Source organism: Dama dama, chromosome 22 (assembly GCF_033118175.1).
Source record: "Dama dama isolate Ldn47 chromosome 22, ASM3311817v1, whole genome shotgun sequence".
Classification (NCBI taxonomy): Eukaryota; Metazoa; Chordata; class Mammalia; order Artiodactyla; family Cervidae; genus Dama; species Dama dama.
Window position 1 is genome coordinate 49001384 of NC_083702.1, and position 12549 is coordinate 49013932.

The 12549-nt window shown below is 36.3% G+C and overlaps 1 protein-coding gene across 8 annotated transcripts in view; it reads right to left on the reverse strand.

Annotated features, from left to right (window-relative positions):
* RIC8B (RIC8 guanine nucleotide exchange factor B) overlaps positions 1-12549 on the reverse strand; it is a 102820-nt gene that overhangs the window by 40627 nt on the left and 49644 nt on the right. For all 8 annotated transcript variants that reach the window (XR_009689802.1, XR_009689800.1, XR_009689801.1 and 5 more), the window contains exons 5-6: positions 6905-7133; positions 6066-6161 (exon numbers count right to left, since the gene is read on the reverse strand). Coding sequence is in view for 4 of the 8 variants with exons in the window: in XM_061125444.1 (XP_060981427.1) it covers positions 6066-6161; positions 6905-7133 (325 nt within the window). In the remaining 4 variants the exon portion in view is untranslated. The remainder of the gene's footprint in view (positions 1-6065; positions 6162-6904; positions 7134-12549) is intronic.

A 12549-nucleotide genomic window follows, 5' to 3' on the forward strand; every position in this document is an offset into this window, starting at 1 on the left:
GTACCATCCAACTAGTCTTTTCTTATAATGTCTACCAAGCTTAGTTTTGTAGGAGTAGAACAAACAGTAAAAAAATAGTTTTCCAAATAAAATAAAACTAAACAACAACACTGACTCAATGGACATGAGTGTGAGTAAACTCCAGGGGTTGGTGATGGACAGGGAGGCCTGGCGTGCTGCAGTTCATGGGGTCACAAAGAGTCAGACACAACTGAGCGACTGAACTGAATTGAACTGAAACAACAACAACAAAACCAAACTTCATATGATTTCATTTCATGTCTGCAATGAAACTTCATCTGAAGAGAAACAGCTCTTCCCTGACCACCATGACATATTCAAATCCATTCCTGGGTGTTTGCTCATCTCAGCACCTTGGGATGCCCCAGCTGCCTCTACCAAAATCCATTTTAAAGTCTGGGTCAAATTTCCCTTTCTCCCTCAGAGACTTCTTTAATACCCTGACTCATTGATTTTTTCCTTCTTTTAATTCCTGCAACATTTTCATTAGTAACAAAACAAAACAAAAAAAACCCTGTACATATGTTTTCTAGTTGTTTTCTTTATAATAAAATGGTTATTAATTATTCAGTACTTCCTATGTGCTAGTTGCTGTAATAGATGATATACATACATGCTCTGTAATCAACCCTCACAGTCACCACACAAGGGAGGTGGTATCAACACTGTCATTCCTATTATACAGACTGGTCCCCAGAGGAGTTACAAAACTTGCTTGGTTTGTCTGTTTGAAAACTCACTCACTCACCTAGACCCTTCCTCTATTGGTTCTCCTATTATTTTACTGCTTGCTTCATCTTAGCCTCTGAGCCAATTCTCTTTTATTCTCTTGTTCTTTAAAAAAATATTTTTGGCTGTGCTGGGTCTTAGTTGTGGCACATGGAATCTTTAGTTGTGGCATGCTGGATACTTAGTGGGAGCATGTGGGATCTAGTTCCCTGATCAGGGATCAAACCTGGGCTCCCTGTATTGGTAGCATGGAGTCTTAGCCACTGGACTGCCATGGAAATCCCTTTCCTCTTGTTTTTTAACTGTTGGAATACTCAAGGGTTGAGTTCTTGGGCAACATTTCTTTACTATTTTCACTCTCTGTTGGTGATCTCATCCAGTTTTATGGATTTATATGTACTGCTAACTCCCTAAAGTATATCTCTATCTTGATTTCTTCCATGACCCCCATACTTTAAAAAGCTTCTCAAATTTAGCATGTCCTGAACAGATATTGAAGCTCCCAACAAAGTTGTTTCTTCAGTTTTCCATCTCATTAAATGGCAAGTCTATTCTTCCAACCTGGGCTTCCCAGGTGGCGCTATTGTTAAAGAACTGCCTGCCAATGCAGGAGACATAAGAGAATCAGGCTCGATCTCTGTTGAGACGATTCCCTGGAGAAGTGCATAGCAACCCACTCCAGTATTCTTGCCCGGAGAATCCCATGGATAGAGAAGCCTGGCAGGCTGCAGTCCACAGGGTCGCAAAGACTTGGACATGACCGAAGTGACTCAACACACTCTTCCAACTGTTTACTGCAAACAGCCTTAATTCCTGTCTTTCACATCCCACATCCAGTCCATCAGCAAATTATTTTGGCTCCACACTTGCATTATATCCACAACCCGACCACTTCTCACTACCTCCTCTAGTATTACTAAATTCAAGGTACCAGTATTTTTCACCTGAACTGTTCCCACAGTCTCCTAAGTCATCCCTGCTTCCATTCTGGTCCTTCTATGATTTATTCTCTACAGAACAGTAAGGATGATCCTTTAAAGTCAGGTCATGTCATTCCTCTTCTCAAAGTCCTCCAGTTCCCATGGCCTCTCATCTTATGCATAGTAAAAGTTGAGATCCTTGCAGATTCCTTGGGTTTCACACAATGTGTCTTCCTGCTACTTTTCTGACAATTTCTTGCTCACATTGCTACACTTTCACAGATGGAACTCTTTAAACTCACTGAGCATTTTCTTGCCTCATGGTCTTTGTATTTGCTGCTCTCTCTGCCCAGAAACCCTTTTTCTAGAAACTGGCTTGGCTCATTCCCTTCCTTTCTTCAGGTCTCTGTTCAAATATCATTTACAGAAAGACAATCCTTGATCACCCTAAGGAATTCACCTTCAGCATTATCTTTTCTCATCCCCTGCTCCTGGTCTAGTCTTCCTCACAGCACTTATCACCACCTGACATAGTATACATTTCTTTCTTAACTGTCTACCTTCTTCCACAAGAGTCTGGGGGCAGGGATTTCTTTCTGTTTTGCTTACCACTCTCAGTGCCTGGCATATTACAGGTTTCGATAAGTATTTTCTGTCTGAAGAAAGAATGAATTAATTCAAGTAACTTTTTAAAAGTACCTTCTATAGGTGAGGCACTATGCTAGGAAATGAAGATAGACACAAGTCAAGTTATAATTTACTATGCCAGACTCTTCATGTGCATATTATTTTTATTTAATCCATTCAGCTGATTTCCTTCCTTCCTTCTTTATCTCTTTCTATACTAAGTGCCTACCATGTATCAGGAGGTTTTAAAAAAAAAATCAGAAACTAAATCTCAGAAAACTGAATAATCTACCCATGTGTTTATAGAATCCATATTTCAATATCTCTGGCAGGACAGAGCAAATTGCTATTTGTGCCCTGTAAGCATAAAATAATTACATAGTAAATTCTTATTATTTGATTCAGCTAACCCTACTGAGTTTATCTCCCATTTCTAGAGAAATGAGACATGAAACAAGTGATTTCATGTAGTATGTACCTACAGTTTCAGAGCATAGCATCTATTAATAAAGGTTATCACACAAAAATTTTATTAGCTATGTTTTCAGTTCCTTAAAACAAGAAATTTTGTAGTTTTTATTGTTATATATCATGCCCACACAGACTGCATAAGTCCGGGTCATTTCTGGTGGTGGTGGTTTAGTCGCTAAGTCGTGTCTGACTCTTGTGACTGCATGGACTGTAGCATGTCCCACTCCACTGTCCATGGGACTCCCCAGGCGAGAATATTGGAGCGGGTTGCCATTTCCTTCTCCAATGGATCATTTTTCTCCAAAATTTCTATTTTCCCCCAAATACTACTTTTCATTAAATTTTTTCTTTTGAGAAATCTTGTCCAGTTCTTTTTCAAACCCATGGACTCTCCATCTCTTCTATATGCCTCTCCAGACTAATCCAACCCGAATCAGTAATTTCTACCATCTATTCTCTTTCTACCTGCCCAAATACTGAATATTCAAGACCAATTTACTTTGGGTATGCACAAGGTAGATTTAAGCAGGTATTAACCACTGGGAACAATAACTAATTAGCCATGGTTCCATTTACACTGTTACCAAAACTAATCATCTGTTACTTGAGGTTCTGCCCTTCTTGATCATCATAGTCTAGAGTACATCTTCCTCAGAAGGAAAGTTGATTTTTGTATTGTGCCATTTATCCTTCTCTAGTTAACTTTTTACTTGTTATGTCTCCTTTGTACTGCAGTATTTCTCTGAGGACAAACAGTGGGTCTCACAGTCTTTTGTGCCTACATAATGTATAGACCAAGGCCTTCATATAAAGAATTTGTTTAACAAACAGGATATATTTGGGGTATCCTGCTTAGAGATAGCAAAATCTAAACAGTTTAGTGGAAAGTGGATCTCCTATGTGGAAAGCTAAAATATAGGACACAAAATATTTTCATGTATTATTCTTCACTAAGTCTTTCTAGTCAGAATAGATGTCTTAAAATAATCAAACTTGGGAATGACCTTAATTCAATTATCTAATTTATTTTGCTTAAATGATTATTCATGTTTGATGATACCTAGTCCTCTAATCGGAGAAGGCAATGGCAACCCACTCCAGTACTCTTGCCTGGAAAATCCCATGGGCAGAGGAGCCTGGTGGGCTGTAGTCCGTGGGGTTGTGAAGAGTTGGACACAACTGAGCGACTTCACTTTCACTTTTCACTTTCATGCATTGGAGAAGGAAATGGCAACCCACTCCAGTGTTCTTGCCTGGAGAATCCCAGGGACGGCGGAGCCTGGTGGGCTGCTGTCTATGGGGTCGCACAGAGTTGGACACGACTGAAGCGACTTAGCAGCAGCAGCAGCAGTCCTCTAATGGACTATAAATTCTTCAAAGATATGAGTCCCTACTTTCTAATCTCTCCTTATCAGCAATATCTATTAATATGCTCTACACAGACCAAAGTGCTTATTAAATCTTGACCATAAACATACAGAGAAAAATGAACCTAGTTCATTTATTAAGAGAAATTCTACATGACAATAAACAATGGGGTGAATGGTGGTGCCATGTATTGAATGAGGAAAGAAGGAAAAGATAGAGGGATGGAGGACCACAAGTCAAGAGATTAGTTTCGGATATGTTAAACTTAAGATACCTACTACCCATCTAAGGGGAGGAGATAGGTAGGCATACATTATATAAGTCTGGAGAGTTTAGGGGACAATCATAGCTAGAGATAGAAATTTGGGAGCCATTGGCGGATAGATTTTCAAAACCAAGATTGTTAAATGAGATCAACAAGAGAACAGACATAGAGACAAAGATAACACTGTCTTGGGGAACTCAGAACACTGCAAAGAAGAGGTTCCCTGTTGTGTCCAAGAAACCAAGTGAAGAAATTACTTCAAAAAGGAGAGAATACTTAATTATATCAAAATGGTACTGGGGAATTAAAAAAAAGATTTGAGAACTATTAGATCTGGCAATACTGGGTTGATGACTTTTGATAAACACCTCTGTAGTGGACTGGAAAGCATGAAAACCTAATTTCATGGGGTTCACAAAAGAATCAAAATGAGCAAAAAGGAGAGAGAAGGTGAGCACAGAAAACTCTCCTGAGGAACACTGCATGAAGAAGGGCAGAGAAATGGGGAGGCAGCTTGAGAAGTGGGATTAAGGGAAGGTTTTTCTGCCTATAAGATGGGAGATGTGTTTGGGTACAGACAAAAATGATCCAATACATTAAAAAAAAAAAAAAAAAAAGATGAGAAGAAAGAGAATAAATGTAGGAGCAAAGTTCTTGAGGTGAGAGGGAAAGGGTTCCAGGATATGAGCACAGAGGCTGGCCATAGAAGGAAGCAGGGACAGTTCATTCCCTGTGACAGAGGGGAGACATAGGATATGGTGGTACAGATAGACAGTAGATGCAGAGGTAGGACTACAGATGATTTCTTACCATGAACTCTAACTACTACCATCATAACCTTCAGCATCAGTTCTCTTTTGGGATGGTCTCCTCACATCTACTCACACTCCTCTGGCCTATCTAGTAGCCAGAATATCTTTAAATATAAATGAAGTCACACCACTTCCCTTCTCAAATCCATCCAATGCTTTCCCACGTCACTTAGAAGAAAACTGAAAGTCCTGCACAACCTTGCGTTGTTTGATTCTTGCTTACCTCTTGCACTTTATCCAGCACTCTCCCTCTGGCACAACATTGTCCAGCTTTTCTGCTTTTTCTTAAGCATACCAAAATATCCTCTCATCCAGAGACTCTGAACTCATTCTCTCTGGTACATTCCTCTTCCAGAATATTCCCAGAACTATTCTCAGAGAATATCCTCTTCTAGATATTTTCAAAGATCTTTTTCATAGTTATCCAAGTTTCTGCTCAAATTTTCTCAAGAGAGGCTCTTCCTTATTCCCTTAAGTTTTCCCTTCCTCTGTATCTTTCTTCAGAACACTTATCACTACTTGCCATTGTATCAAGATACTTACTTGTTTACTTTTTAATCCCCCTACTGTAAGGGAAACTCCACAAGGCAAAGACTTAATTTGTATTTCAAGGCTTAGAACACAGCACACAAATCTCAATAAACATTTGAGTAAATGAATGAATGACTTAAAAAATATACAGGGTCACTTATTTCTGGATTAGGAAGATTTCAAAGATTAACACTTAACTTTTTTGAGTTTCTGACATTCTGAAAGGAAATCATTGTGAAAGAATTCAATTCATTGATTTTATGTTAAAAAAATACATATAAGAAGACTAACTTTGAGATGAAATATGCATTAAACAGTTACCTGATCTTTGAGAAATTTTCTGATGTTTCGATGGGCTCGGGAACATTCTGTTAACAAGCTGAGAACTGGAGTGAGACCCTCTCTATAGCTGCTTCCCTACAAAGAAAACCATACATGCTGCATTAGATTAGTTTATAACAGTATTACTTTTCTTCATATAACTGAGTATATTAATACTCCTCTTTTTGAGGGGGAGATATTTTATGTTACCAAAGCTGTAAAAACTATTTTACAAATTATTTTCTTAAAAACTTTCTATTTCATTAGTTTTCGTCATGCTTACTAATGCTTATTTGTATCCTTCTTGATTTTTCCTGCATTTTATAGGATTCTCACTGGCTCAGACAATGGGCTGAAAGGCAGCAAAGGTTTTCATGACCGACCCAAACTAACTTTCTGCCTTTTAATATAGTTACTTGACAAAGACAGTGATCAGAAAGGGGAAAATAAGCAGCTTACAGTGGCAATTTTCCTTTAAAGATGTCTTTTGGGTGTTATGGAAAGTATTTATAATCAATTTTTTTGGGGGGAGGGGGATAATTTTTACTTCTAGAACTTATAAAATATCTACCTACACTAGAAAATTACTTTTTCCTTTGTTTTCAGGCACTAGTCACAATTTTGGTGTCACATCAACACAATTTTCAGCTTTAAACAAATAAATTCACTTGGTTTCAGCAATTTGTCATTTATGATAAATAAAAAACTTTCCAGAGTATAAATAATTATTCAGGATATCAGCTATAAAAAATTTAGATTCAAAAATCACATCCTGTGATGTTTGTATATGTGTACAATTACATTCTTTAGAAGCATCTTCTCCATTTTGTCAGTATTACCTTGTCTATTCTCTTCTCCATAAAATTGAGTAAGACATGAATGGCTTCCATATTCATACCATTGTATACCATGGTATTGCTTTTCAAAACTGTTTCTTTCTCAGCTGTTTTATCACTGGGCAGTTCATCTAGAGTCGTTGCTTCTTGGGCTGTTTCTTCATGGGTTAATGGACAAATGAGAACATCCAAACAAGAGACCGGAACATTGCTTAAAAGGTTGACTGCATTGCTGAAAAGCAATTTAAAAAGACAATATTTTAATTTGATTGAATAGTCCTTTAAAATGCAAACATAGTAAGACTTTTAGTAGTCAATTAAAATTCTTCTTTTTCAAAATAAGCCTTTAATATTATTTGGCATTTACTGACTAAAAGACAGAAAATAAAGAGAATTGTTTCAAATACACACATGGCAAATTAGAAAGAACAGATGTTAAATGGACATACACAATCACATGATGTCATGTCACTTTCTGAAATGCTAAAATAGGAATTAGTGAGCTTTAACACTAGCTCTTTAATTTTATTATGATACAATACTAGTCTTGCAGTTTTTCCTTGGGGTTTTAAATCCTTTTGTGGATCCACTGGTGTTTTATTATTCCTTAGATTACAACATAAAGCATTTGAGAAGCACTGTATATAAGCAGCTTATCACGGCAGCAACAGCATTAAGAGCCAAATATTGCAGGATTAAGTTTTGTCCTTCCTAGATGTAGAAATACAATTTTTAGATCACCCCCTTTTTCATAAGACATTTGCCGAAAATGGTAAATGGTGCTTTTTCTCCCTCTCTCATCCCCAGATTTCTTTAAAAGAGGCCAATATAGCTATTTCAAATCTTCATTCCCCTAGGCCTTTCTTGCTATGTATTAATGGAATCACGAGCCTAGTATGTACACCAGTAGGGGGAACCCAAACCTTGTATTTTTTGGTATTCCCTAAAAATTTTGTTCTGCTTCTTGGTGTGTAAGAGATTAAAATGACATTAACAATTTAAAAATCAGACATGCTCTTATTTAATATATTTTCCTTCAGGTATTATTTCATATTTTTTCATTTAAAAGGAGAGGTGGTGTTCTGCACTAACTGGATCTTAAAAGCCTGTGCCTCAGAACTTCCTGATAAACAACAATGGAGAGACAGGCATTACATTTCCTAGTGACAGAGAAGCAGATCTAAAAATAACCACATCCTGACTAAAAATAAACTCTTGCAAATGCAATTTAAAAGTCTAACCACTTGGAAACCAAATTCAGGGCTTAATCTAACTGATGCAGTCTTAATTTAGACCACAGTAGTTTCTTTTAATTTAGATTATAGTGACACACTCAAAAATAAAAAATAAACAAAAACAAAACAGAAATAAAATACAAAATATTTTCTCTCCTCTGCCCTGAAGTGTGGCTGCATTTCCCTAAGAATGGGTATTTCTTTTCTTTCTTTTTATATTATGGGAAAAAAAATTTTGTAAGAACTCCAGGTTTAAAAAGTAGACAATGGAGAAGAGTAAGTAGTTAAAGGGCATCAAAAAAATCAGAACCAAGAAGAAAAATAATTTAACAAGTCCTATGAATGAATGGTTCCTGATAAAATACAAGTTATTTGGTTCTACCCACAAAGAACCTACTACAGCTGCTGCTGCTGCTGCTCTATCACTGCTACTACTATTCAACAAAGTCTCTTTTTGGTTATTTGTAAATGGTCACAATTGGCTGAAATACAATAGTTTTCCCTCAAGCCTTCCTTTAAAAATTTTTGCAATTATCTGTAAATAATTATCTATAGATAAAAATATTGCTCCTAACTTAAACATTTGAGAACTATTATTAGATATCATAGATTTACTGGGGGTAAAAGAAAAAAAACAGAACTCAATTAATTTCTAAAACCATAAAATCCATTTTGAAATGTTACTGGTATTTTTTCAACACAGAGGGCAATAGGCTGGCATCTAACACTGAGACCACACTGAAAAGTTTAAGGTGATGCATTACATTATAAAGGACTGCTTCCCTTTAAATTCATCTAAAATTAGCAGTTTCTAGGAATTTGGTAAATTTAAAAAATCAAATGTCGAGTTTGAGTCAACAAATATTTGGAGGTTTTAGGCTTTTCAAGAAAAGGTTCAATTTTCTTGTTTCTTATTGAACAACTGGGTTACCAAACAACTACAAAATTAATTTTCTGGCTCACTGTGTTCGAGCTATTCTTTTTAAGTAAGGAAAGCCAGCTTTTTGAGTTCTGTCACTTCTCTGACAGTTTTATTTGTGGTAGAAGAGTGTATGAAATTCTCCAGCTACCAGGAAGTCAGTGACTATGCACAGATCTGCACAATGGTGTTTGCATTCCTACTCCAGGGGGTAGAAATACTGTGTATATTACTCTCCCCTTTTCAGCCTCCTAGAGATCATTAATCACTGGGACATGACATCCTCCCACTCAAGCTCCCAGACCCCTCCTGATATGCAGATTCAAAAGCAGGGCCTATTTAGAGCTCCTTAATGCTCTGATTAAAGTCTTTTTAGTTGTGGGAGAAGGAAGGCAATCTGAAATCCAGTCCTGTATCAATCGCTGGGCTAAACATAATTTAATACCAGATGACACTGAGGAGCATGATAACAGTATAAGCAGACCTACAGCTGTTAGCAAACTTTTCTGGTCAAATGTATCTTCTTTATATTGGGAGCTCATATACCTTTTTTCATGGCTGGAAAATCTATTTATATGAATCTCAAGATCTCCAAAAGACTTTCAGAGGTAAATACCTAAGTTTACCTTAATCTAACTCAATTCAGTAATTATTAATTACTTATACCAGGCATTTTTAGACTGGTATTATGAAGAAAACAGAGGTAAATCCCTCCGCTTCTGGAGCTCATTTTCTAGCATGTAGAGATCAGTCAAAACAATAAAGCTGATTGCGTAGAAGGCGATAAAAGGTGTGAGAGTAAAATTCAAGAGGGTAAAGGGACATGTGTATGGTGGTTTAGCCACACAAACTTCTTGGCAGTTCTTCACACCTGCCACTGCTCCTGCCCTGGGCCCTTTGCTTCTGCGCTATTTCCTGGACCGCCCTTTCCCCACACAGTCAAAGGGCTCACTCATTCCCTCACTTCCTTTAAGTCTTCGCTGAAATGATACCATCTAGGTGAGGTCTGCCCAGATTACCCTATTCAAAACTACAACTCATCAACTTAGTTGGTGAGCCTTGGAGAACAAAGGTCATACTCTCTTTATCTTTGTTGCCTCTAGAGCTCAACATAGTGTCTAACACATAGTAAGTACTCAGTTTATAAATATAAACCAAAATGAAATGTTCCAATTTTCAAACATTTATCAAAAGTCTGCCATGTGTGAGACATTATGCTTATTTTTTAACATTTTGTATTTGTAATATGTGTATCAAATCAGCACACTGTACCCCTTAAATGCACATAATGTTATATGTCAATTATGACTCGGTAAAGCTAGGGAAAAAAAAGACATTATCCTTAGCACTGTAATGAGGTGTCATTAGGTGCTAAACTGTCCCCTTAAATATGTGAGATAAAATGAATTGGTCTAAACAAAGAACAACAAAAAAAGCAAGGAAGCAAGTACTTTTCAAATATACACTGGCACTTTTGGATACAAAAAAAAAAAAAGAAATCTTTGTAGATGCCAATGTGTTGAGTGAAAGAATTAGGCTGAGAAGTTGAAGGAAATTAAATCAGATCTGGTCCTTCCCTCTCCTTTCTTCTCTAGCATGCGGGCCATCCCCATCTTCCCCCTTCTCTCCAAAATAAAACAAAACCACAACCACATCCACAAGCAACTCTTCTTTTTTTTTTGGCTAAGTGTTTAGCATAAGCTTACTGATTATGGACAAGAGGGCCGAAAATACTCTCAGGCAGATAGCAGAGATAGACAGAATTAGGATGTCCTTTAATGGAGCCACAAAGGTGGATCATACCAACAATTTACTTTTTACCATAAATATAGACAAAAGGAAATGAAATAGAACATATAGATTTTAGAAACTATATAAAATTCAGATTAGTGGTAATAAAGTTGATGTCAAGGTCAGTTGTCTTTGTCAGCTAATTCATTTTATCTCTATGTCCATGTCCTCCTGATCTCTAGGGGAAAAAAGAAAGGCACTGTCTTACAGAGACAACGTATCAGAAAAAGCTGCTGCTAAGCCATATTTTTACTCACTTGTCTCCTAGAGCACCTTAGCAGGCTCCTGATGTGCCTGCCAAGCATCTGGCTTGATAAAATCTTAGATTAACAGAAAAGAGATTTCACTAGACAATCACAATATATACAAAGAAACAGCTTTCTAAACAAAATATCAAAATTGAAGAAGCTTTAAAGAAGAGATTTAGAATGAAATATTGGATCTCAAAGCCAATATGCTCATTATAATAACAGTAACAGAAGCAGCAGTGGCAGTAGGGTTGTGGTGCTGGCAGGAGCAGCTTCTCCCCCATTTACTGAGAACTTACTCCATACCAGGGAGGGATGGCTTTACTAATTTCTCATTTGATCACTATTACAATCGTTTGAGTTTGCTGACAATACATAACCATCCACCACACTATCTAGGTTTACTTATTTCATTACATTTTTCTTCTTAAAAAAAAGCAAAAACAAATTTACAACATAAAGGTAAAAATGGAATGAGATGTTGAAATATGAAACATTCTGATTTATCTTTAAAATGATGCTTTAACTACACACACACAGTTTTCAGAGCCACTAGAACTGGGCAGAATTCAGTAGATATTACAATTCTAATAAGGTTCTTAAAATAACCCTTTGAGGCTGGTACAGTTTTTCTGCATTTAAATAGATTAGCTTAGAGTCATTACTGCTCAAATGATACTAATCACTTTAATTCTGATTAAAGGGACATGCAAGGCCAGTCCAGATAAACTGTCATGTCAGCAGCAGCCTCAATCTCCAAGGAAAGCCTTTTAGAAATACATATAAATCTGTCTGTGGCTCTAGGGACATTCCTTCTTATTTACAGTAGAGCTAACACATAATTTATCAGAGCAACTTATAAAATAAAAATAAATTTAAAGAAAAGTGTTTTTTAAATTTAAGAAAAATAAGTATTTAAAGCAAATATCATCAGAAAGTAAAATAAAGATATCAGATTACTTTAAAAAAAAATCTTTTCTTGTTAAAACCTCTATACAGTTTTGCTCTCTTTTGATGAATACTGGGTACTGTTTTAAAATATTAAATTTACTCTTCAGAGAAATCCTTAGCAATGTTTTTGTGACTAGTGTAACAATTGCCATCAAAACACTTTCTTCTCATATCCTTGTATGACTGTCATTTAACTTGTGATATCAGATTTCCAAAATAAATAAATTTATACCTGGGCTTATAAACCCAGTTTCTTTTAGCTTTAATATCTAGGTTTCCAGTGTTTCTTGTTATGAAAAAATTAGTGAGACAAAAATGCTTAATAAAATCTTTTTTAGAGGATTTGAGTTACTGCAGTTAACCTGATTATTTTTTAAGACACAGTTCCAGATATTTAAAGGAACTTTTGATCTGTAGCTGCAGAAAAAAGTATACTTTTTTAATTGTGAAGAAAACAATTTTTTGAAGGCTTGCAGGGCAGACTATATAAGGTAACCCACCAAC